The sequence below is a fragment of the Vanessa tameamea genome, chromosome 25, assembly GCF_037043105.1.
Source record: "Vanessa tameamea isolate UH-Manoa-2023 chromosome 25, ilVanTame1 primary haplotype, whole genome shotgun sequence".
Lineage (NCBI taxonomy): Eukaryota > Metazoa > Arthropoda > Insecta > Lepidoptera > Nymphalidae > Vanessa > Vanessa tameamea.
This window is the reverse complement of record NC_087333.1, coordinates 574,124-601,369: the sequence shown is the minus strand read 5'-3', so window position 1 is coordinate 601,369 and position 27,246 is coordinate 574,124. Positions and strand designations below refer to the sequence as shown.

The 27,246-nt window shown below is 34.1% G+C and overlaps 2 protein-coding genes across 5 annotated transcripts in view; one reads left to right on the top strand and one right to left on the bottom strand.

Annotated features, from left to right (window-relative positions):
- LOC113399525 (uncharacterized protein) overlaps positions 1 to 27,246 on the bottom strand; it is a 463,929-nt gene that overhangs the window by 6,208 nt on the left and 430,475 nt on the right. For all 4 annotated transcript variants that reach the window (XM_064218926.1, XM_064218925.1, XM_064218927.1 and 1 more), the window contains exons 3-6: positions 25,378 to 25,472; positions 11,025 to 11,152; positions 5,180 to 5,343; positions 710 to 927 (exon numbers count right to left, since the gene is read on the bottom strand). In XM_064218926.1, the coding sequence (XP_064074996.1) occupies positions 710 to 927; positions 5,180 to 5,343; positions 11,025 to 11,152; positions 25,378 to 25,472 (605 nt within the window). The remainder of the gene's footprint in view (positions 1 to 709; positions 928 to 5,179; positions 5,344 to 11,024; positions 11,153 to 25,377; positions 25,473 to 27,246) is intronic.
- The window catches only part of LOC113399535 (cytochrome c oxidase subunit 4 isoform 1, mitochondrial), a 181,350-nt gene that overhangs the window by 144,624 nt on the left and 9,480 nt on the right, over positions 1 to 27,246 (top strand). The window lies entirely within an intron of this gene.

The following is a 27,246-nucleotide window of genomic DNA, read 5'->3' as shown; positions in this document are numbered from 1 at the left end:
AACAGGGTAGGTTACTTATGTAGTTTCAATTCGAAATATATAGGTATTCTATTCACTGAACCATCTAGCTAGCAAAAGAAAAACATCAACTAAGAGATAAGTCTATCATGTACAAAGCATCCATCTCCATAAAGGCCCAAAAAACGTATTCCGCAAGCTCATATTATTCTAGTTCATAGAACATTCGACGCACGTTTCGTCCCAAAAACAAACATTTTCATTTGATAAATGAAGAAATAAGTCATTTTGGGCGAAACGACAGGCAACTACATTATTTTTTTATACAAATTGAATAGTTCTCGTTTAATTATTTATTTTTTTGCTATAGGATTGTTTTAGACATAGGCTTTCCTTCGCCGAACGAGCACAAGATGAAATATGCTAAATCAGACTCCTTGGTGTCCTAACTTGGTTAAAATGGTCGTTATGAAGATAAATAATATGGATAACTGATATATGGATATGAAACTTTCAATCGATAGCCATTTGATGGGTTTTTGGTGACGTTTGAAATAAAATAATAATTTAAAATATTAAATTGTGGTTATTTTGATTAATATAAGTATTTAAAACGGGATATTTACCGTATTTTTTATTTTTATTTGGTGGAACTCGATATTTCGACATTATCTACGAATGTCTTGTTCACGAGAACAAAATAATTGTAGTAAGTAAAATAATAATATATACATATACACAGATTTATTACCTTAGGATACCTCAATGTTCTGATAGTTGGGTAAGCGGGCGGTTCCTGCTGGTCTAAACCATACCAGGGGTACTTGTGCTGCTGGACGAGGGTGTCGTTGTACGTCACGTACATGAGGGTCTGGCCGTCTGGACTGAACCAAAGTGCTCGATCCAGCCTTAGCACTTCCGATTCGTACAAGAAATCCGGTACACCGTTGAAGATTACTCCTGGGATGCCTGGAAATTATTAACAGCTTTTATTTAACTGGCAATATCTGTTTGAGAGTTAGTTTGTTTAGGTCAAATATGATTTTCAACCACTTTTAACTTATTATATGGATATCGATAGACAATTGATTGTCTATCGATAGTAGACTATCGATATGCAACACTAGATGGGACTACCAGAATGAAATGAATGATGCTCAAATTAAACTCGTAACAGTTTAGCGGTGCTAGAATGGCTTTGATTCTGCATTTATCAGTTAAGATTCATTTGTTCTAACCACTGGGCCATCTAGTAGAACTCACAACAAATGATAGCCTGTTATTATTATTATTTTCTTTTGTACAGGATTTTAATTAATTTTACCCGTTAGTGTGTATGGGTTAAATCTGTGAAACAATTTAAAAACAGTTTCATCCGAGCGGCTGAGATGTAATTGAACACATCGTGTTTATGTCGGTGAAAATACAATAAAGTAAAAAAAATAATTCATTTCATTTTAGTACACGAATTAAATTAGAGCATGTTCGAAAAAGGACTTTATTTCCTACACAATAAAGACACTAACAATAAAATTTATTCTAAAGCCTTCGTGTTATACCTTAGAATTGGAAGCTCGATATCAGATATGGGCCTCTTTTCAAAGTCCCCCATTGTTGGAATACAAAGTTTAGAAAGATAAACGCGTTACCTATATTGGATGCTGATTTAACGCAAGATTGCCTTTGTGACGCACGGGGGTGGAATACAAACAGCTGGCTGAGCGAACACTCGCTAATGTAAACGTATTATATATAACGATGTAGTTAAAATAAATAATTTGTTATATATTTATGTTTTAGAACTCCAAAACAAATATCTAACAATGTCATAAAGAAAACGTATCTGCAATAATATAGACCGGATTCGATTGTTAATCTGTTTTTTTTTTATGTAATAGGTAGTCGGACCGGCAAATGGGCCACCTGATGTTAAGTGGTCACCACCGCCCATAGACATTGGCGCTGTTAGAAATATTAACCATCCCTTACTTTGCCAATGCGCCACCAACCTCGGGAACTAAGATGTTATGTCCTTGTGCCTGTAGTTACACTGGCTCACTCAATCTTCTAACTGGAACCCAATTATACTAAGTAATGGTACTTGGCGGCAAAATATCTGATGAGTGGGTGGTACCTACTAAGATGGGTTTTCACAAAGCCCTACCACCAAGTAAATATAAATAGAAGTGTGTGTATAGTTATATATATAATGTTGACATAAAATCTAAGGATTCTGCTCTTAATAGACAACTGTAGAGATATTATATAAGAATAAACTCGAAACTCACCGTCGAATACGAGCTTGAAATGTCAGAATGTGATTTGCGACCGTTGACTATAATAGTAATAAAATTAATAGGACACAAGTATCAAAATGGCGTATCAACGTCAATCGGTTGTTAAATTTTCACGAGCGAGATTCAAAGTGAGATATAAAACTATGAACGTGTTTCTTAAATTGTTTGCAATTTTCGATTAACTAATGGTCATTATGTTGATTAACCATACGTTTGAAGGTTAGATAACTTATACGTACCTAATTAAGACTTAGCAAGACAGACAGATTGTTTATGAGTAACTGAAAACTGTAAGATATATGATGCAGAACATAATGTACACCGCCGAATATCAGATAAATTAAAAACAAGATTCGATTAAGATTAACAATGAAAACAACCTTCGGGTCATCTCAGACATAAAACAAACGTAACGGCAAATAAATTGATAAATAAATATACCGTTAATCTCAGTGATGGAAGTACTGATGTCATTTATATGGTTGTAATATTCACTGGGTTAAATATGAACGTTTTGTATTCTGTAAAATCGTTTTAACACTGTGTGCGTCTTAAGAAGAAGTATTCATTAAACTATAAGTTTATTAGAGAGATAGATACCTTAAATACTACAGATATTTGATCAAGAAATTGTCCTTAATTATTTCTTATATATTTTGTATAATAGGTAGGCTGACGGGCCAATGAGCTACCTGGTAGTTAGTGGTCTTCATAGACATTGGCGTTGTATGAAATATTAACCATCCCTCATATCACCATTGTTAAAACGGCAAAGTTAAAAATGTCTGCGAAATTTTATTATCTAATCTGGAAGACTTTAAATTGGAACACAATAATACTAAGTATTGCTATTTTTAAATAGAACGTCTGATAGATTTTCGGTAGAATGTGCTCGCAAGTCCTATCACTAAGTAAAACGATGTTTTACTTCACCATCGAGCTCTCGGTGAATTATAAGCACAGATTAAACACATGAACTTTCAGCGATGTGTGAGTGTCAAAATAAAAACGCGTGACATAAACGCAAGCATCGCCAAAAACATTATTTGTCGTACAAGTGTCATGTGAAATGTTGACAACCGAGTTATAAGCTATTTTGATTCGTGTAAATTTATAATGATTATATTAAATGTCGCATATTAGATTTTGACATTTTGTGCTCGTTTCGCGGCGAATTCCGAGTTCCTTCTTATAGATTACCCCTCCTGCGCCCGATGTCACCGACGATTATTTGATTATTTCAGACCGTTCACTAAAATTACATTAAATATGCATAAGTTTCCAAAATTCAATTTCGAATTTACGGATCAAAAGAGTTAAAGCTGTTCAGTGAAATAGCAAATTGAGAATAGGATTAATCGTCGTCTTAAAATTTTCTCATCTATAATTCTGAGTGTTTTTTTATCTCACCTTTAAGATTAATTAAAGGGACTCTAAGTTTTACTTTCTCGTTAAAAATACGAAACTAATTTCCACATTGATTTCCAAGAAAGCGTCAGTTTTCATCAAAATTCAAATTTCCATTAAATTATATCATTTTTCGCCCGTCAAATTATTGTTTATGAAGCCGGCTGATTTTCATTTGTCTGCTTTTAATTATATTAAAATCGAGGGAAGTAGGGTATGGGGATATGTCAATTAAAACGCGAACACAAGACGGTTTAAAATTTCATTAAGCATTCATTTTGTTTGCTATCTAGAGATGTAAAATTCAAATATTATAATTTTTCATATCTAGTCCTTCTGACTGATTTTCGCTACAGTATTCATTTTTATCATATTATATGTATTTATATTTTATATATCCATATAATAGTGATATAAGTGTGTCCGCAAATACAAGTAAACTCACTGTTGCTCTAACTCATAATCCGATGGGTCACGAAATTCGACACGATCGGAAATAATGCTTTACGCGGTTTTCGAGGCGCGCGCGTTTAAACACTGCAATCTTTCAGACTGCGGTTTGCTAGTGAGACTTTCTCAACAGAAACATCCAATATTTATTTATCGACCTCAGATTCTGAACCTATAAAATTACAAACAAAAACAACAACAGGCCACTATGTAAAACATAGTGGCCTGTTGTTTTATAAGCTAGACAAAAGACCAACGGGGAAATCGAAACTTGAATATTATACGAAACCTGTTGGATCTAAGGATAATATATTCCTTACTCGTTGTCGTCCGCGGCTTCGCTCGCGTTTTAAGGGTTACTCGTCACATTTTAGACATAAATGAAATAGCCTGTCTTTCCTTTAAGTTCAAGCATGTTTCATACTAATTTTCATCAAATTCGATTCAGTGGTTTGGTCGTGACAGAGCAACAGACAGACAGAGCTACTTTCTCATTTATAATATAAGTATAATAAGGATTATTTAAGGGTATTTCTTAATCGAGACGAAAAAGAAATACGAAAACGAGGTCATTATTTATGTTTTTTAATAATATGACTTTTGTTGATCCGTCAGTATATTCAATGTTTTTTACTTTATGTCAAGCTTATATCTAAATTAAGAAAAAGCATTAACATGTTTAAACATTCTATCTGACGTGTACTCAATATAATTATATGATGAAGTTTGTGTAATCTATCCTAGAAAGTTTCGTACTGAGAATATTATTAAATTAACGAAATATTGTATACTAGCTGAATCTAGCGGCTTCGCCCGCATGTGATGAAGACAGACTTACTTTTGCGTTTATAATATTAGCTTGGATTATTTAAAAGGGACTTGAGAGAGTACAGAACACCGCCATGCCGATTGCCATCTAAGTATACGGATTGGTCATAACCGCGAGACAAGCCAACAGATATTTCAATTTAAAAAAAAAGTTGTAAATTTGATCACATTTTTGCAAACAATTCGATATTTTAATTTGGTAAGAACAAAATTAATAAAATATACATTGATTTGCTCACCATTGCTTGTGATCCTGCAGACCAAAGTCTTCAGCACTTTTGGCTTGTAGTAGATATCGTTGTCGTACACGAAGACCAGACCTGAGCCAGTTGGCGCCCATTCCGCGTACTGCAGCAACGGCGCTGATCTGTCATCTTCGACTGGAGATATCGGGATTTTGTTCCTAAAGAATGACATTAGTGTTAACTCTGAGATACAATTTCACGACCCTATAGGATAGAAGGATGAATTAATTTATGTAGATTATTATATTAATTACAGAAAAATATTTTTTTCTTATTTATTTATTTATTTATTTAGGAAGACAATCAATAACAAAACACACAATTAAGGTATCAAATAAAAATAAAATCACAAACCATTCAAGTCTTCATGAATAATTAAAAAAAAAACAAATAAGAAATTAAAACGATAAATTAAATACGACCAAATTAATATTATAATTTTATCTTTAATGTTGCAATCTCTTTTTTGCGTGTAACTTTACTTATTAAGAGATTAAGCATCACAGTAACCAAACCAGTAACCAAGAGATCAAGAACGAACTGTGATTTTCACATCCTTAGGTGTTCACTGCATCGTTTATCTGTAGAAATTTTTAAATGTAATTTGCTTAAATTTTGTAATATGTTACCTATAATTTATATTTAATAGAAGTCATTTATAACTGTTTTAGAAAAAATTCAATTTGATTGCGAATAAGACTCAAGGCGTTAATTACTCTCGGTATTTAACGGAATAGTTAGTTTTAAGAGTAAATTAGGTCCTAGCCATTGCTGGTACAATGTTCACCTGAACTTGATTCAGCTCTAAAGCTTGCGGTTTCAATTTCCGTTCAATCAATAGTCGTAACGATAGACTGCGGTCTATTTGACTATTTGAACTTGTTTAGAAGAACGTTCCTTTTTTGTTAATCTGCTAGTCTGTTCGTACATATTTCTTTCTAATAGATTTTTTGACAATAAATAAGTTTAATGCTTATATATTAAATAAAGATTTTGCCTTTGACTGTGACTTTAATAAACAAAATATTTTAGGCGTGGGAAGACAGGGAACTATATTTCAAATAGCCGATTTCAAACACACAAACACGGTTGACACAAAATGTATTTTTTTTTAATTTTATTTAAATTATGTAGACAGATTGGCACATCTTGAGGTTTGACTTAGCTATGCCATAAAAAAACCTGGTCATTACCGCCCACAGAATTACCACTGACTCATCGCCTTGCGCCACCGACCTTGGGAACTAATGCTTTATATTCCTTTTTATTGTATTTTCATTGAATCACAAACTAAGTGATGCTGTTTAGTAGTATATGTATGTGATGAGTGGGTTGTCCTACTCAGACGTGTTTGCACGAAGCCCTAACACCACTAACTAACGCTTCAAGTTAGATATTAGATTACGGCTACGGTACTGTCCAAGATATAAGTCAAAACGTTGGTGCTAAAACAATGGATCATATTTTAAATCTTCTGATTATTGTATGTAATAAATATATTGCGTAATTTTAATAATGATAATATGATTACTACTAAGATTCTTGTCGGTTCATTCCAGCAAGTGGTGACGATTAAAAATCTATACTCATATTGTAAATTCAAATGTTACTCTGTCTGTTGCATCTTTACGGCCAAAACAATGAGCCGAATTTGATGAAATTTTGGAAACGAAACAAATTTCATTTGGAGTTTTCGAGTTTTGAACGAAGGATATATGCTACTTTTTATACTTAACATTCGATGACTAACTCCTAAAATGCGAGAAAAGCAGTGAGTAACAACTAATTACTCATATGTTTGCATACTTGATAACATTCGTGACATCGAGGAAGTTCATTTTAGACAACCTCCCACTCTTATAACTGCGTATGTGTCTTGTGTGTGTATGTATATAGATTGAAATTAATTTACGTAAAAGGGTTACAATTCAGTTCCTTAATTAGAATCATCAGTCTGAAAGTGGTTTTATATTTAATTACATCGTGTTTCATGAGTATTTGAAAGTTATTGTAATACTTGAATAAAGTAGATCGCTGTAGCGATAAGGTTGCTTGCAGCCTGCGTATCTTGTGCTATTGTATTTGTGTGCGATAAATTTTATGGATAAATCTCTACAAAGTATAAAAGTCGCTTTCCACCAACTGCATGATAAGATCTTATTAGCGGATTTTAATGCGGTTCTCACCAATAAACAGAGATTCAATAGGAAGCTTTTATGTATGATAGGTACATGAAAAGACGAGAATTTCAACTTTCCTACCTAGAAAAAATAAGACTTTTTTATGTTTGTTCTTAAATCAAAAAGTTAGTATATAGATCCTTACTGTACTCGCGTAAAGCCGGGATGGGGAGCTAGTAAAGTATATTATAAGTCTAAAGCCCTTTGACGTCGCATACAAGGCTTCATGTTTGATCCAAGATGTCACTCCAATGAGGCATGTCGTAACATATTGGTATTTAAGTGTCAAGTCCAATTGTGCTATATCAAATCTTATTTTGCGTATATTTTTGGGTGTACTAAACGAAAATTGTATTGTACAAAATAATGTAAAATTATTAAGGACAGTATTTATTACAATAAACGTTGGAAACATAAATACATTTTCTCAAGATTTGACCTTGATATACATATACCAAAATAAAGATCAAATGGAGGTATGGGCCATAAATAAGTTCTTTTAAGTTCTTAGTTTATATTTATTTAGTAATAAGATGTAACCAAATTACTTACTTAACTTTTAATAACTTCCTTCCGACCTTTTAAACACTAAATGAGCTGCCAAGAATGAAAACTAGAACGTACGGTACGTTTTCCATTTACGAATTGATTAAAAAAATAATAAATAAGGCATATTATTCTATAGAAGATTATATATGATTATATAAGAGCTAGGAGTTATATCAACGATATTTATCTTTTAGAAATCTATAATTAAATAACTAAGTTTTTCGTCTGTTAGTCACGACAGAATTAAATGATCACCAGTTCGGAGTATAAACATGAACCCTTTCCCTGTTCTGTGAATGACATTATTCATGTCTATTGTCTAACTATTGTGTCGGCTGTTTGGACAATAATTTTTCTCCAAATTAATATTTTAAAAAGACAGACAGATAGACAAGTAAAGTGAGCGTCCTTGATTAAAGTATTTGTTGATTTTGATGCTTGGTAGAACAAGTGTTATTAAGGTTTGTATCTACCCATACATGAGTAAAAAGCCCTTGACAATATACATCTAAACTTAATTGAACATTTTGGACAGACAAACTTGAAACCCATACTATCGAATTATCTTGTTACTTTACTTCGTCTAAGATTACAAGAAACTAATTACATTCCAGCGGTTGCCATGACAACGGACAAAGGAGGCCTCAAAATAAAGTACTCGAAGTTTAATTTTGCCGAGGACGAGTTTAAATTCATCGATACGATATCTGAAGGCCTAGATGGAATCTTATAGCGATTGGTTGAGCAACAGTTCTATTTGATTTGCCCTGTAAGAAATTAAAGACCATAAGAAGATTAAAAACCGCGTCTGCCATTATCGTGGCGTTTTGGATTTCTGTTGTAGAAAGTGGAAAATATATGGAAATTAGAGAATATTATGTTTATTTTTTTCATGATATACGTAGGCGGGCGGGGAAATGGGCAACCATAGGTCACCACCGTCCACAGACAATGGCGCTGTAAAAAATATTAACTATTTCTTACATCAATACGCCACCAAATTTGGGAACTATAACTATAATTGGGAAATATAATATGGTATGGCAATATTGCCTGGCATTGACTCACTCACCATTTAATCCGGAATACAATACTATTAAGCATGTTTGGTGGTAGAATATCTGATGTACGCATGGCACCTACCCAGAAGGAGTTGATCAAGGCCTTACTACAAATTGATTTCAAGTGAAATGATGTGTTCGGTTTATCACTTGACCAACAATTGACGATTGGAAAATTACGTCGACAATAGCTTATTTTCAAGCGATCGATATCTTAAATAGTTAAGATCAATCGAGAGACGATTGATTTGAGTGGAAGCAAACATTTTGAATCACTTCGATAATTTTCGAATACACAAAGTCCGGTCTCCCTGTATCGTGTTCTGATCGATAGTGTCTGGTGATAATAATACATATACGTTCTGTTTAGTCATTCTAGATCATTCAGATATAGTTCTAATTTTGTCGGCTTTTGAATGATGTTCAATCAATTCATATCTTTATATACCTATGCAGGAGATAGTGATGTATCATTACGAATATAGTACGATAAGGTTGGAGATTTTAGTCGCGTTAGTGATCGTATATCTGAGCGGATATATTTTATTTTTTTATTTTATAAAATAAGGTAGCTGTACTATAAATGGACCACCTGAGGTTAAGTGATAACCACTATCCATAAACATGGATCCGTAAGAAATATTAATCACTCCTTACATTCCCAATTTGCCACCTATCTTGGGAACTCTGATGTTATGTGCCTTGTTCGCGCCCAAGTGATGTCGTGTCGTATCTTGAAACGGTCTCGTCTAGCACTTGACAATTTGAGGAGAGTTTGAACACTGTCAGTAATTGTGTTAATACAATTATTATTAACATCGTGTTCAAGGGAATTGTCTATTAGGAGCACGTATTTCTTATTATATCGGTATTAATATATCAAAGTAACGAGCTAAGTTCAAGTCTGGCCTATTACGAAACTTAAAGTTAAGAATCAGTTGGTGACTGTACTAAAGGAACACTTTTGTTTTGCCTCATATTAAGTACTAGTCGTCGCTCGGGGTGTCACTTGCGTTACAGTGTCGGTCGTCAGATTTTAGGTATAAAAAAAATTATGTCTTTCATACAAATACAACTTGATTCACACATCAATATTTTGGCGCTGACAGACAGACAGATAGACAAACAGACGAAATGACTTTCGCATTTATAATATTAGTATAGATGGTATATTTTTAAATTAGGAAAAATGAAACAGAGCGGCATTGGTGTCTGTCTATATATGTTACTTCTGCCCGCAACTTCGTCCGCGTACATATTTCGGATTTGTGACTGGATTGCGTATCTCAAACGGAAATCAAAATAACCCATAAAGATACAAAATATATATTTTTTAATTAAATAGAAGCAAGAACACGAATCGTGGATAATGTAGCTTTCGAATGCTGAAAGATTTTTTTAAATCGGTCCAGTAGTTTTTGAGCCTATTCATTACAACCAAACAAACAACGTTTTCCTCTTTATAATATTAGTATAGATTTGACGACCTCATGGTCGAGTAGTTTGTACACCGGTTTTCATGGGTACGCCACTCCGAAGTCCCGGGTTCGATTCCCGGCCGAGTTGATGTAGAAAAAGTTCATTAGTTTTCTATGTTGTCTTGGGTCTGGGTGTTTGTGGTACCGTCGTTACTTTTGATTTTCCATAACACAGGTGCTTTAGCTACTTACATTGGGATCAGAGTAATGTATGTTATGTTGTCCAATATTTATTTATTTATTTATGGATATATATCTCGTATTCTAATACGAGACTTGAATCTTAATCGAAGATTTCGGGAGTATATCTGGGCAAGAAGAATTAAAGTTTTATGAGTGCCAGTTTTAATATACAATTCATTTCGTGGTCGGAGGTTGAGTCAATGACGTAACTGATAAAAATCTACCACATTTGAGCAATTACATTTGTAAAAGCGTATATACACATACATACATATGGTTTCCTTACTATGTTTCCTTCAAGAATGAGTTCTATAAATTATAAACAAGATTTATATTGTCGTGAGCTTGTAAATAAAGGAATTCTATTACTTCTCTGTATATTTTATACCTTGTGATGACGTCATAGACGTGATATCTCGCGAGTCGAGCGTGTCTCCAGCCCGGTCTCACGTCTGAGATGAGTAGCACGAACTTCAAATCCACAGACACCTTGAAGTCGACCGCGTTCAGCTCCCTCTGTAACAAGACATGTGGCTGGAGTTTAAAATATAACTATAGGGGAAATGATGATAGAATCTTGAAAGTGATTTTATTTTTGTATTATAGACAATGTTAAAAGACGAAACAGTTAATATCTTTATCTTTTGATTCAACCCTCACTACTAACATGAATGCGGAGTGATTTAATCATTACGCTTTCTTTTGTTTTATCTACCCGTATCATCTTTAAATTTCACATTTACACCGTCAGGGTTACAGAATAGGACATATACCAAAGGCATGCTCTTGCCTCCCTCAATAGTGGACTTAGTATGTTAATAGGACAAATAAATACAAGGCAAATATGAAGAAAAATATTTTTATGATATAAGGGTAACTGTATATATAACCTTATATATTGCCTATAGTTACCATTTTTGACGCTAGGATATACGGTTGCGCATTTACACCTGGTAAGGTTTGATATATAGCGCACCTGGCCGAGTGCCAGAATAAAAACCGGCGGCACCTCTTTCGTCATAGTGGATGCCACGGGATCGTTTAAGCATACTACCGTGAATACTTTCACTATATTTGAGAATTGTTTTAGATATTCTGTAAAAAACGGGGCAAGTTTTAAATCTATTCATAAGAATTATTTGTTGACTTGTAGATCCTGAGATTGGCGCGTTCAGCGTTCATCTCAGGATCTACAAGTACATTCAGAAAAAAATTATTAACGATAAAGTAATGAATAATTATTTACAAAAAATGTACTTAGGATATGTAACTTAACATCGCGCTTAAAATCATCTATAGAAAATTCTGCTAAATTATAAATTGGATGGCCTGATGAGAGTCCGAGTTGGTTGGTCCTCCGTAAGTTTTAACTTAATCGAAATCTTGTTTTTGATTGGACATTACTTAATCGAGTGCTTGGAATTTGAAAAAGACATTATTAATGTTGTTTTCTTCCTTTCTGTTACAGCTGATTTGACATTCGCAAGAATGAGACGCCGTAGAGTTTATTTAATCAGAAAAATACTTTGACTTTTTTATGGTATAGGTGGCAAACGAGCAGGAGGCTCACCTGATGGAAAGTGACTACCATCGCCCATGGACATCTGCAACACCGGAGTATAATGTGTACGGTTTTTTTCTTGAACGTCGTATGTAGGAATGTTCCCAAATCGCGGAGGAAGGCAAATCGTCACTTTTTAGCCGTTAACGCGCTAACTTGTGTCTTTTTGTAGTTGAATTTGAATAAATTTAGCCGATCCGAGACTTTGTTTAACAAATACTCTATTTCGGACGCAAGATTTTTCCGATTTTCGTTCATAGTGTTTCCGAGAAATAATAGCATGACTGGTGTATAAAGTGTTTTACATATAGACTACCTGACATCTGGCCTCTTTCACTCGGGCGAAAGCTAGTATTCCACTAATTAATTTATGCATCGATATCAATACCATATAAATTATATACTGAAGCTTACGGGCTTAAATTAATCATCCGTTATTGAACACTTTTGCTCTCGACGTGCAGTTGGAATCAAATCTTCTCATCAATTATCACACTGATGAATCACTGATCGCTCGACTAATTAACGTTCAAATATTAGTTCGCTGAATTGTAATGGAAACCGCAGACACCATTAACAGACGATAACGTTTGAAGTATGTAAAAATGTCAGCATAACGATTGAACTTTAATTATTGGAACGAAGTTTGGGAACGAAGTTCCTTATCGCGCGTTGTGAAAGGGGGCTAGACGGAAAATATTCTCACGAAAAGTTGTAACGACACTTTTTGCTATAGTAAGCTATTGTAAGCTGTGCGGCGTGCGCATGTTTCTCTGTCTGTCTCTCTGTCTCTTATAGAAAGCGAGCCAGATATTTTCATTTCTATTTCGCATTGAACAGTGTGGTGTCGCGACGATTATTTTTGTTGAATGTACACAGGTTTATTGTACATTATAAATAATAATCGTATTAAATACAATTTTATTACAATTCCTTCACTAATTAATCGAAAGGAACTTCGTTCCATCCGGGTGTCCCTTGACACCTCTCAACATTTTTTGTTTAGTATTTTTAGGGATTATTGCAAATTAAATATAATCGTTTCAAAAGTATTTTGGAAGAGTTACGTTGATATTAACTTCTTTCACTTATTTTGCGGATATTGCATTTTATGTATATTTATTTATAATGGATAAGCGGACTGGCATTTGGGGCACCCGATTGTATGTGGTCACCACAGTCTATTATTTTAAGGAAGTAAGGAAAAAATAAATATTCCTCTCATCGCGAATGCGCTAATCTTGAACTAAGAGCTTATGTCCCTTATGTCAGCGGGCAAGTGTAGAAATGGCTCACTCACTATTCAAACTGGAATAGCAATACTGCTGTTTAACGGTAGAATATAAATTCAGAGCACAAAGCCCAACCATTAACTAAAACTATATATTACTTTATGATACAATTGGGAGTCCAATCATGAGTCCAGGAGTTAAACTCCAGGGCGCCAATTCTTCAAATTGTCACTTTATCGCAATCGAATCGAAACGAAATCGTTGCCGTTCAGCCGTTTCCCTATTCTACTAGCACAACGATGTAGTTGCGGTTCAGGCAAAGTTGGATCGGAATATAATCGGGATCGTATCATAGCCGATAGGAATAAGTAGAACTGGTTGGTAATGATTAAACTAAATTCTTTTTTGTGAGGAATAGTCGAAGTTGGACCGAAAGAAACGGGAACGTATCTTATCAGTAATGTGTTAGTAGAATTCCCCAAGTCGGATAAATAAAATATTCAGGGATTTTTCTTCAAGAAATTCTGAGTTAACGTATAATCGATATCTGAGCTAAATACCATTAAAACGATACAGTTGTTTTTTTTTTACATTAACAGCCTGGAAATTTCCCACTATTGGGCTAAGGCCTCCTCTCCCTTTGAGGAGAAAGTTTGAAGCATATTCAACTACGCTGCTCCAATGCGGGTTGATGGATACACATGTGGCAGAATTTCGTTGAAATTAAACACACGCAGGTTTCCTCACGATTTTTTCCTTCATCGCCGGGCACGAGATGAATTATAAACCCAAATTAAGCACATGAAAATTCAGTGGTGCCTGCCTGAACCCCCAATCATTAGTTAAGATGTCCGCGTTTTAACTACTGGGCCATCTGAGCTTTTACAGTTGTTTAGCGTGATTGAAACTTTCGTACTTATGATATTGGCAAGTTGTACAATTTGTTTTTTATGATAACGGCTAAAATTTTTTCCCGAAACGTTCGAACGTTTTTAGAAGTTAATCTTTTTCGGATATTTTTAAATGATTGTGGCATTTTTTATCCGGCGTTTTGTTAGTTTGTGAATGCAATCGTCGCATTTACGTGACATCCGAAATTCATATACTGATATGCTGGAACAAAACTCCATCGCGGATGACGTCAAAACGGTGATCGAGTATTTGGACCCATTACGGTGATTGATACCGGAACATATGGATTGATAGTTAATTTAGTTACAGTTTAACCAGTTAGTTTCCATGATGGAGGAGCACTTGCGCCGCCACGCGAGTTACACGAAAAATTGCCTGTCTGTATTGAATATGCGATGGACATGGGCAACTAGTAATTTCGTATAACTTTAACCTTTAGTAATTAATGTCGTTCAAACTAATATTACTAATTTTCTCATTCAGTTAAGCGTTGAGACCAATGATTGCTCAGTTATTAGAGCACTTAAGTCTTGAAACAAAGATATTTTGAAATTGAAAAGCATTCTAAATTTTAATCTACTTAAGTGACAAATCGTGAGAAAACCAAAAGAAAGTGGATTGATATTAAACCACATGTTTTGAAGCAGCGTACTGGGGTAAAAGGCTTATCCTCGAAAGGAGAACGAGGTTTAGTCATGTTTACCAGAGGATCATAGTAAGGGTGTTTACTTTACTAAGCGCAATCAAGTCAAATGACCAAGGGCCAATAGTTGAGGAACCCATAAAGAACAAACATACGATACATTTTTATATATCTTAAATTTTCAAATCATAATTTACTTAAATCAAGTTAGTTTTTACGCGTACTTTGAATAGTTAATTAACAAGATAAATTAAAATTAAAATTTCCATATTTATTTACTTTGTGGTAGGACTTTATGCAAGCCCGTCCGGGTCGCTACTACCCGCTTATCAGATATTCTACCGCCATACAGCAATACTTAGTGAGTTGGTTTTTTTTCTGTTTGAATGATGACTGCAGCGTAACTACCGGCACAAGGGACATAACATCTTAGCACTGAAGGTAGTCGGCACATTTGTGTGAAGTAAGGAATAGTTAATATTTTATAAAAAAGAGAAAAATACCTCTCAATTTAAACATTTTCGATGTTCTCTAAATGGAGTTTGATATAAATCGGATTGTCAGAACAATACAGGGTGCTTTTTATTTATCGCCTGTGTCCTAGATTCGTTCAATGCTAGGATTAGTTGAACGTGCTGTGTCAACTCGCTGTGTAATGTTGCGCTGTGTAATATTCTGGCCACGTTAATAGGATACGCTACAACGTTCGGGGTTCAAATGGTTCATACCGCTTCAGAGATTTTAGTTGGTCATAAATGTTAAGTTATATAAATTTGAATCTTAATTTAAAATAAAAATCTTTAAACAGGAATTTATTAATATATGTAATTCGTTACTTGCAAAATTACCAATTAGAAACGCCATACAAAATATTTAAGCAAAGTTTGTTATCATACTTCGAAGAATGGGATGATGTTGAAGCTAATTTTTGGATGTATAAATTTTGATAAACTTCTATGTTTAGATCCTATGTACAAAATAAGTAAATGTTACAAATAATGAGCATAAATTATACCCAGTGGTTAGAATAAGACCATCTAAACACCATTGAACACAGTTAGGTAGCCATGGTAGACATGTATCAAATGAAAATCGTCCTAATGCGTATCCACTAACCCGTATCGAAGCAGCGTGGTGATATAAGATCCAACCCTTCTTCTCAAAAGGTGAGAGGCTTAAGCTCAACAGTGCGAAATGTAAAACCCGATTCTCAGAATTCGTCCATAGTATAAAAAATTAGCTTTCCGTCGTCTGTGCACTTAGGTCTTTAAATTTCGCAACGGCTTTTAATTCGGTTTTAATCAATAAACAGAGTGATCAAAATGTGTTTGTATGTATGCCTGTTATAGTACAGAAAAGCCGAGAATTTTAACTTTCGTAGCATGAAAAAAAACCTTTTTATGTATTGAATCTAAAAATTGTAAACTTTATATACATACCCATGGGCCCGGGACGGGTAGGTAGTATTTTTGACACAATATTTAAAAAAAAAAACACTTAAAAATATTGCTAGTTCAATGCTATCAGTTATTAAAGATGGATATCAATCCATTTCATAGCAGAGTAATTTGTTACTCCACAGATGTGACTTATAAAAGAGGCATTAAACAATATAAATTCAGCCTTTTCTCCGTGCGTGTAAAAAGTTTATAAACACCATTTCTCTTCTTATTCAATCCCCATACAAAACGTCCCAAAGAATTTGAATAAATTGTGCCGATATATTTACGTCAGCTAGCATTGACGTTGAGTTATTACTCTTTTTTGAATGTGCTAGCAATTTAATATACAACGCTGGTGCCAATCGATGGTGCCAATATTTGTCCAATACATTGGTGACCATACGATACCTGCGAAATGAGACACCAAATCATTTTTAATAATATTATTTTATTATTTTTTCAAATCAAATAACCAAAATACTCTTGTACAATAAACACATACATAAGTCGTATTCAAGAAATATGCAGAAGAGGCGGCCTTATCGCTGAAACAGCGTAAGGTAGAGGAAAGAAACAGAGGTAAAAAGAGGTACACCCCGTACATAGCAGAGGTAAACACCATTTATAGATAAATTACAATGTTTTTTTTGTGTGAAGATTTTTTGTCGTTTATACGCACTGAGAGTGAACTTTACGATGGAACGGAAATTCCTTCAAGTAATAACACTACGGGATTATTTGCGAAAGAGAAATAAATATACTTACAAGTATGTTCTCTTGTCAAGACAGTATAGATATATATGTATGGAAGAAAACCAAAGTAAATCACTTCATGGCTAATTATTATTTACCAAACTCGTACTACGAAGAAGTGTATCTACTAACGAACGAAAGATTACGCACGTTTTTTCTATAAGAGCCACCGTTCACCCAAAAATATTGGCACTAAGTATTGGCAATAAGTCCAACCAGACTATAAATAACAAAATAATTGAAAACCTTGTCATAATCTTGTCATAAAAAAAATACCGTCTGAATATTGTTACGGAAGATTTGTTCCAACGTTTGACCAAACAGCCGAATCAAGTGGTATTAATTGAAAATTGCTTTTGTATCGCAGTCGAGTTCGGATATCTATATATATAATAAATTTGTAGCAGGAACGTGCTTGCACATGAAATTTTGTTTGAAAATATAATTGTTATGGATTTTAGTATGAACATGTTTTTTAAAGAATAAATGTTAAATTATTATTGTTTTTTTAATGAAAGTCATCTCGATATATGGTTTAATTACAATTATACGAGCTAATTGAAAAGCCGATATAGCTCAGTGGTTAGCGCGAGCATCTTAACCGATGATTTCGGGTTCAAATCCAGGTAAGCGCCACTGAGTTTTCATGTGCTTAATTTGTGTTTATAATTCATCTCGTGCTCGGCGGTGAAGGAAACATCGTGAGGAAACCTGCATGTGTCTAAAATTCTGCCATTTGTGTATTGGAGCAACGTGGTGGAATATGCTCCAAACCTTCTCCTCAAAGGGAGAGAAGGCCTTAGCACAGCAGTAGGAAATTTACAGACCGTTAAAGTAATGTAATGAGCTAATTGAAAAGTCATCTCCCGACCACGGCATACAAGTTTGTCAATCTAACTGTCGTTTCGTCGAAAGTTGAAAAACGTAATAACTATGATCGATCAATATCAATCTTTTTAATTCGAACGGTTAGGTAGTGGATCGCCATATCTTACAACATATGAAATTTATTCTTGGCTGGATGGCTTTCTTATGTCAAAGAATTTACACAAGATTATATAACGACACTAGTTATTGCTTGGCGGTAGGATGACGAGTGGGTGGTACTTACCGATACAGGCTACCACCAAGTAAAAAGTCAAACTAACATAGACACGTTTTTAAATATACCTTTTTATGTACACACACAATCAATTCATATATATAAATACATTAACAAATTAATATATATTTTTTAAATTTATTTTATTGTATATAATAAATTAACTTATGTATATAATCTAAATAACATTAGAATACTTGACAACGTTTCTTTGCTAGTGAACATTTGAATAATGTAATGTTACTCAGTGTTTAGTTGAACTGTATTTCGATTCACGAATTCTATAAGACGGGGAGACGTATAAAAAATATTAAAACGAAACCGAAAAGTTTTAACAGGCGCTGTCTGCTTAGGTTCATGTGAAGAGGTAACAAATCAAATCAAAATATATTTTATTTAAGTAGGCTTTTACAAGCACTTTTGAATCGTCATTTAACAAACTATTTAAAGTAAAGCTACCACCGGTTCGGAATGTAGATTCTACCGAGAAGAAACGGCAAGAAAGTCAGTGGTTACTCTTATTCAACATCTAAAAATACAGTCATGTTATTTAAATACAATTATATATGTATGTTATGTCTCGTAACATATACCTACACAGTAGCTCATTGGTTGAAACTCGACCCTCAATGATTGCTGACAAAAATAAATGATACATTGATTCTACCGATATCAATGACGCTTTAATTGAGATATCTCAAATGTCAATTAAAGCGTCATTAACTTTTAACTTTGACATGACGTGAGTTGTCTATGTGACGTAACTATTGGCAGTATGACGTAATATATGAATGTCTTTGTTTTGCATTAAACGCTTGGTAGTTTGTGTAATAATAATGTGTTGATTTTTGTTAAATACATGTATATCTAATGTCTGTTATTAAAATGTTAGCTTTCTGCGCGCCTCATAAACTCGAACTGGGCCAAACTCCTACGTCTATTATCGTAAAAAGGGTTACAAAGTTGTTGCTTCACGTATTAATATAATGATACTAGCTTCTCTTCTCGACTTCGTCCGGGTGAAATAAGAATTTTATTCACTTCCCGATCACAATCGAGAGTCCACTCAAATAAATACGATTTTTTATCGAAATCTGTCCAATCATTTAAGAGTTCACTTACATGCACAAGTACAGAATATTGATATTTGTAAATATATAAGCGAAATACTATTGACAGATCACGAGGCCACCGAAACTATAGGTCCTTTTGACGTGACGCTCATTAAGAAAGGATTTTCGGAACGAAAAAAATGTACAAATCTGGGATATACTTATATATATATATATAATCAATATATCAATATATTTAACAATCTAATATATCAGACGAGCTGTTCTTCGTTTATGGTTAAAGGCAAAGCAAATACAGTAGCGCTCCACGTTCGTATACCATTTTTATTTCAGGCTTAGATTATTTATATACACAGAGTATCACACTACAAAAGAACTAAAACAAGGAGCCAACTTCCTGAAAAGTCATACTAGAGTGCGTGTCGACTGGTTCTCAACTTTGAATGTCGACATATGAATGAAAGTATATCGGTCTATCTAACACAAAAATTAAATTCCAGAGATCAACGTGCACAAACAAACAAACAAAATATTCCACTTTATATATATTAGTTTGCATTGAACCCCAAACAAATATTGCCAATAAGAGATAGCTAGACGTTATCAATGGCAACACGAATCCTTACTAACATTACCGGCGGCTGAAATCAAGCAATTACTGAAAGCAAATATGGTTACAGACTCGCGGCCACAATCGAAACGTCGAATAATACAATCGCTTTGTGATTAACATTCTACACAGTGCGCGGCGAGTCCGCACTCATCATTACACAACGTGTGAGCGCTGGTCATCTGTAATTATCAAATACGTGATTTTAGATGGACTAATACAGAGCCGAGATGGCCCAGTGGTTAGACCGCGTGCATCTTAACCGATGATTTCGGGTTCAAACTCAGGCAAGCACCACTGAATTTCATGTGCTTAATTTGTGTGTGTCTAATTTGAACGAAAATCTGCCACATGTGTATTCCACCAAGCCGCATTGGAGCAGCGTGGTGGAATACGCTCCAAACCTTCTCCTCAAAGGGAGAGGAGGCCTTAGCCCAGCAGTGGGAAATTTACAGGCTGCTAATGTAATGTAATACAGTAGGCACTAAATCAGACAAGCTATCTGGTGATATCTGATGTCTCCTTTGAGCTTAGAAGGCTTAAAAGGATCTTTGAGTTAGTATTTGTTTGACGTATAAGTTGTCACCACCGCCGATGATGCCGAAAGAAATATGATGTGTTCCTTAGATCGCCAATGTGCCAGTGACCTTAGAATTCGAGATGTCATGTCTATTGTGCCTGTAGTCACACCGATTAACCCACGGTTCAAATCGGAACAGAACAATACTAGGTACTGCTGTTTGGCAGTAGAATATGTGGTAAGTGAGTGGTACCCGTGGACGGCTTGCACAGAGCCCTACCAAAGAGTAAAGTATACAGGGTTCGATAATTTTTGAATTAAATACTATTTATAATTATTACATATTTATAATTGATTACCTGCCTGTCCCAGGTTCGAAGGACTGAAATTCGTCCGAATTTGACCCTTGAGTTTTCGTGCCAAAGGTATCATATGTTACAAATTTGGGTTTTCCAGATTAATTACTTTTGACCGTGTTCGATAGTTAGTCGGGACAAACGACAACAATTTATCTTTCTACGTAAAATTATTGAGTCGGAATGGTCTTTTTCGGGTTCCGTAGCCAAATGGCAAAAACCGGAACCCTAATAGATTCATCATGTCTGTCTGTCTGTCCGTCCGTATGTCCCAACCACTTTTTTCCGAAACTATAAGAACTATACTGTTGAAACTTGGTAAGTAGATGTGTTTTGTAAACCGCATTAAGATTTTCACACAAACATGAAAAAAAAAACATTAAATTTTGGGGGTTCCCCATACTTAGAACTGAAACTCAAAAAACAAATTCTCTTCAAACCCATATGTGTCGGGTCTATGGATAGGTCTTCAAAAATAATATTGAGGTTTCTAGTAACGATTTTTTCTAAACGAATAGTTTGCGCGAGAGACACTTACAAAGTGGTAAAATGTGGGGCACATCCAGTGTGTGTGTGTGCAGGAAAATTAAATAACACAATCAGACCCTTAATATATTTAAGTTGATCACCGATCGACCTTGTACTTTTTCTACAGTTACCCTATAATTATAATTCGTAATAATAAGAATATGTTTACATTTGTATATACGTCACCAGATTTATCTCGAGATAATAATATCCCGATATTCAGATACGTTCAATAGGATTCATTACAAGAACTCGTTAAAGCGTACAGCGTAGGTAACAATATGTCTATACGTGCAGATCTCAATAGTATATTTGACTGTACGAAGGTCGCTAAGAAGACCGCTCGTTACACCGTTAGTGAAGCGTTTCATTGGTTTTAACGTTAAAATATATATATTATATTTTACTATTTTAATACGCGGAACCAGATGCTCAAATGTTTATACAATATGATTAATATTTATTTAAATTATTAATTAATTAACTTCGATATTATACTCTATACATATAAAATGTGTATCGATGTTGATGCATATTTTATGATCTCTCGTGGATCCTCAATGTGTTTGCAACGAATTCTTTTGACATTTCTTTGGTAAGTCTATATTATTTTCAGTTATTTGACTGTTTCGTCTTAACACATTCAACGGCATTTTTTACGTTATTATTAGTATTTTTTTTTGTTTTCTTGTTGATGTACGTACGTATGTGTATTAGTAAATAAGTATTTTAATTATTAATTAAACCTCTTACTTCACGTTTTGAATTTTATTTTATTTTCCTTATATTATGTAGGTGGTCAAAAGTAGTGGGTACACAATATAGCCAATTTATAGCATACTTGGTGGTTGAAATTTGTTTCCGCTTATAGCATGTCTGCACTTATCGATCCTTATTCTACAGACAAACAGTAATACTTAATCTTGTTGTGTTCCGGTTGAACCAGTTTTACAAAGGGACGAAACATTTTAGCGACCAAGGTTGGTGGGGCGTTGGTGATATAAGGAGTGATTAATATTTTTTACAACGCCAATGTTTATGTATTGACTTTGCACGATGTAAGTGTTACGATGTTTGTTTTCCATCGATAAAATAATTCCTGATCTTTTCATAGGTAAAGCAATTTACACATAACTTATAGATATTACAATAAATCGTTAGAAAGAGTTGATTGAAGGACTTTTTAAAGATTATTTAAAAATATATTTATTATCACTGCCAAAGAAAAACCTAAGACGCACCAATAGGCTATTGATCTATTTATCTCGTATTAGGTATTAAAATGTTGCGGTGTGATAGGCGGACTGTTGCGTAATCATTTTTAATATCCATTTGTTTTCTCTTCTCTCGAGCGCAGAAGAGTTAACAATAGAGACATTCTTATTGTACCTTAGATAAGTGATTGGTGGAATTGGTATCACGAATGTTTCGGAAAATAATGCACCAGAGCTCTATAATACGAACTCAAAAAAAAAAATCGTTATATTAATCTTTTGTGAGTTTCCTTTTAACGTCACGTCGCGTTTTTGTGCGTCACAACAGTGCCACTCTAACATATAAAAATTGCACTCAATATTCATTTTACTCTTAGCACGCTCAAACGAGGTTCAGGTACTGCATTTTTAATTATCATGTAGAAACTGCTAAAACCATAGAGTTTTACGTAAAAAGATGAATGGATATAACACAAATAGAGATTTTTGTTACATTTCCGTCTGGGTAAGTTTATTTTATGGTATATGAGCCAATCGAGCAAGAGGCTCATCTGACGGAAAGTGACAACCAACGCCCGTGGACATCTGCGACCCCGACTTGCAGGAGAGTTGCAGGAGGCTTAAGAAATGAGTAAGCTCCCAAAGATTCCCAAGTCGAATCGGTTAACACATGTTCTACTGCCAAAAAGCAATGCGTAGTGTTGTTGCGTTCCGGCTTTTAGGTTGAGTGAATCAGTGTAACTACAGGGACATCTAAGACATTTGATGACCTCCGTGGTCGAGTAGTGTGTACACCGGTTTTCATGGGTACGCCACTCCGAGGTTCCGGGTTCGATTCCCAGCCGAGAGGACGTAGAAAAAGTTCATTAGTTTTCTATGTTGTCTTGGGTCTGGGTATTTGTGGTACCGTCGTTACTTCTGATTTTCATCTTTACATGGGTGTGATATATGGAATGGGTTATATTTCTTACAGCGCCGACGTTTATGGGCAGCGGTGGCCACTTACCGTCATGCCTACCTACCATAATATATTATTAATGTTTCTGTCACAAATTTGGGCACCAATATTTAATTTTTAAGATGTAACAGATAAAAAAAAATAGATTTAAAAAATTATTCAGTTTGAACCATTATATTTTAAATAAAGAAATAAATACGTCTAATACAAAAATTATTAGTCGATTTGGCTCAACCTCAAACTGCCGCAGCTATAAAATATGCATACTTAATGCCAAAATCTAAGATGAAATCCGGCCTCTTCTTAGCAAACAATTTTCCTCGTAGCGTATATTATATTTACAAGCAAGAAAATTCTATAAAAGACTTGCCTCAATCCTTTTGAAAGTCGCTTATTTAATGGAGAATGAGAGGATGAGCTAGTTGATTAAAATAAATAAGGTGTTATATTTATCAGGTGCTGGGGTACTTACGTTTTTTTCTGTATCACTGATAACGGAAATGCTAAATATTACGGTAATCGGTTGAGTAGTAAATACGTAAAAGCGTAACGATCACACAAATATTGATTCTGCGCTCTAGCGCAGAATCAATATTTTTAAAGTAAGCCGGGAGCTTTCTAAAGTAAGCCGGGAGCTTTCTAAAGTAAGCCGGGAGGTGTTAATCTCCTGTCACGAATGTGACGCATGAATGCCATAGAGACATTCCCTGGTGCCGATAGTCAGGGGCGCTATATAGCTATAGCTAGGCGCTATGCTCGGCAGAGACACTTTATGGAGAGTGTTTCTTTCAGCGAAAGTGTCATGCAGTGTAATTATTTTTTCATCACATATTATTTCGCCAAATAGAGTATTTGAGATGATGTGTTCCAGTTGAAACGGTCAGTGAGCCAGCGCAACTACAGACAAATGGGACTTAACACCTTAGTTCACGAGACTGTTGGCGCAATGACAATTTATGAGTTGGTTAATATATAGTAAAGTGCCTCATCACGTCTACAGGAAAATGTGATCACTTATTAATAAAATGGTCCATTTGCTAGTCTGCCTACCTATTTTAAACACAAAGAAGTACATCACTAATATACCCATACATTTGGTTTGCTACAGGAGTTAAAAGTCCCTTTATAACATCTTTCGAATTCAAAACTAGAAAAGAGTAAAATATCGATGGTTTTGTGTTCGACTTTTCTATATTTTTCGAAAATTAAAAACTATGTATTAAAGGTAACGAAAAAGTTACCTTTAATTGTTTTTAATTTACTTTCTCTATGGTTGATATTTGTTAGGACCATTTTACAATAAAAATGTTCAAAAAAATTGAAATTAAATATTTGAAAAATTTAAATTAATTATTAAATATTATTGTTCCGTAGTAAATATCTTGGGCCTTAGTAATTTTTAATAAGTAGATATCATTCCCAATGTTCATTGCATGTCGTAGTTTGTATATAATATCATGCCGTATATAGTTTCCAATAATTAACACGAACATAATCTTATTTTATGTGCAGTATTTGTTATTTTGTTTAAGTTAAATTCTTCTTGTCTTATGGAGTTGAAATTTTAATTATTTTAGTTCCATTAACATAATTAGTTGCTAAAAAATGCTGTATATAAAAGCTTGATTTTAATATATGATTTCAACCCTTCGTCACCCCTAATATATCTAAAAGGTCCCTTAGCAAGATGGTGACGTACAGCCGTTACTATTTATATATAACCGGTTTCAAACAGTTTTATGAATAGGCGTTATGATAAAATATTCTCTGCTAATACAATTTATCTAAAAGCAGGTTAATTGTTTTTCAAACTAAATATATAATATGCTATACTTACAAAAGTAGAATTATTCATAAGTAATCTGGTTGTGAAGTTCTTTACATTAAACAGCGTCAGTCCTCCCCATCGGTCTCGGAAAACCAGCTCCTCATCTGTAACAAGAAAATATATATTAATATATAAGAAATACATACAGGTACACGATGTCTTCGCCATCTGTGAAACAAATGACATATAAATAAATTTAATTCTACATTATAATTGCATATATATTTTAGATTATGAATAGTAACTATTAAGTTATGAATCCAAACTCTTAATGCGAAAGTGAGATTGTTTATGTGTCTGTTTGTTACGTTTTCACGTCTTAACTACTTAAACCACCATCTCGAAATTTTGCATACACGTTGTCAAAGGTATAGAAGAGATTATAGGGTACTTGAAATCTAACCTCGATCCTCCTCGAACCGAAACAAGTAACAAAAGTACTTCTTATGTTCTGAATAAATAATATGAAAATTCAGAAGCGTTTGTATGAAATATATTTTCAAGTGAAATTTAAAACAAAAAACTGTTAGCAAATGATCAAACAACTTCAAAGTGGTTCCTTCTCTCCGTCTTTATATGATACTCAGCCTCGGAGACACGAGTTTAATAATGAAAAAGTTTTGGATGTGTTTGTACTACGGGTCGGGTCGTCGTAATCAATCACTCCCTACACGAGTCGGCTTTTACACGGAGCGTAAGAGCCGTGTGACTCAAGGCGGTAATGTTTAATGAACTTTTTTAGACGGAAATATATTCAAAGCGAATCATTATTTCGTATTCAATTAGTTTCAGTTCAAATGGATAATCTAGCATCTTTTAGTTTGAGTTGACTCCTCAGGTATAGGGTTCAATTCTATTTAGATATTATTTTATTATTCAACCCGATTTTATGGTTACTGTACATTCGTTACACAATAATAAGCATTAATATTTGTAAAACTATTGTGAATGGCTTTGTATTTAAATGTTGTCTGCGTTGTGGAGATTTAAAAAAGGGAACGAATAGTTAATTATTATTGATACAGCAACCAAATTTTAACATCATAAAGCTTAAATTACGAAATTCTTTAATGCAAATATATTGAAAGTTATATGTGACATTGTTTAAATAAATAAATATTGGACAACATCACATACATTACTCTGATCCCAATGTAAGTAGCTAAAGCACTTGTGTTATGGAAAATCGAAAGTAAAAACGGTACCACATACACCCAGACCCAAGACAACATAGAAAACTAATTACCTTTTCTACATCGAATCGGCCAGGAATCGAACTCGGGACCTCGGAATGCCGTACCCACGAAAACCGGTGTTCACATTACTCGACCACGGAGGTCGTTAATGTTTATAATAATGATTATTTAAATGAGCCAAATAACATATCAATAGTGAGATACGACCTTTGATAATACAGTAAAGTACTGCTGTAGTAGATTTAGTAGTATTAATTTGGCTTTAAAACTGTTAACAAAGTCACCTAAAATACCTATATAAAGCGATTATAGCAACTTTGTGCACAGACACTAACATTATATCTTAAAACACTGGATAGACAAAAGTGTACGGAACCCTAAGTTCAGTTCCGAACTTACCGTCAATTACAAAAGATTAACATTGGTCGTAAAATAGCTAGTCTAAGATTGTGTTCACAACAATGTACTGCAAGTACTTTTACAGTACATGTAAGGTTATCCAATAAATAGTGTTTCTTTTTAATTTTTAAATTGGTAGGTAAAATGGCAAAAGTGGTAACCTTATGGTAAGTGGTCACCACCCATAGACATTGGCGTTGTAATAAATGTGAATTATTTTGAAAATTAAGATGTTATGTCTCTTGTGCTGGTACTTGCTCACTCGTTTAGCTGTAGAATACGT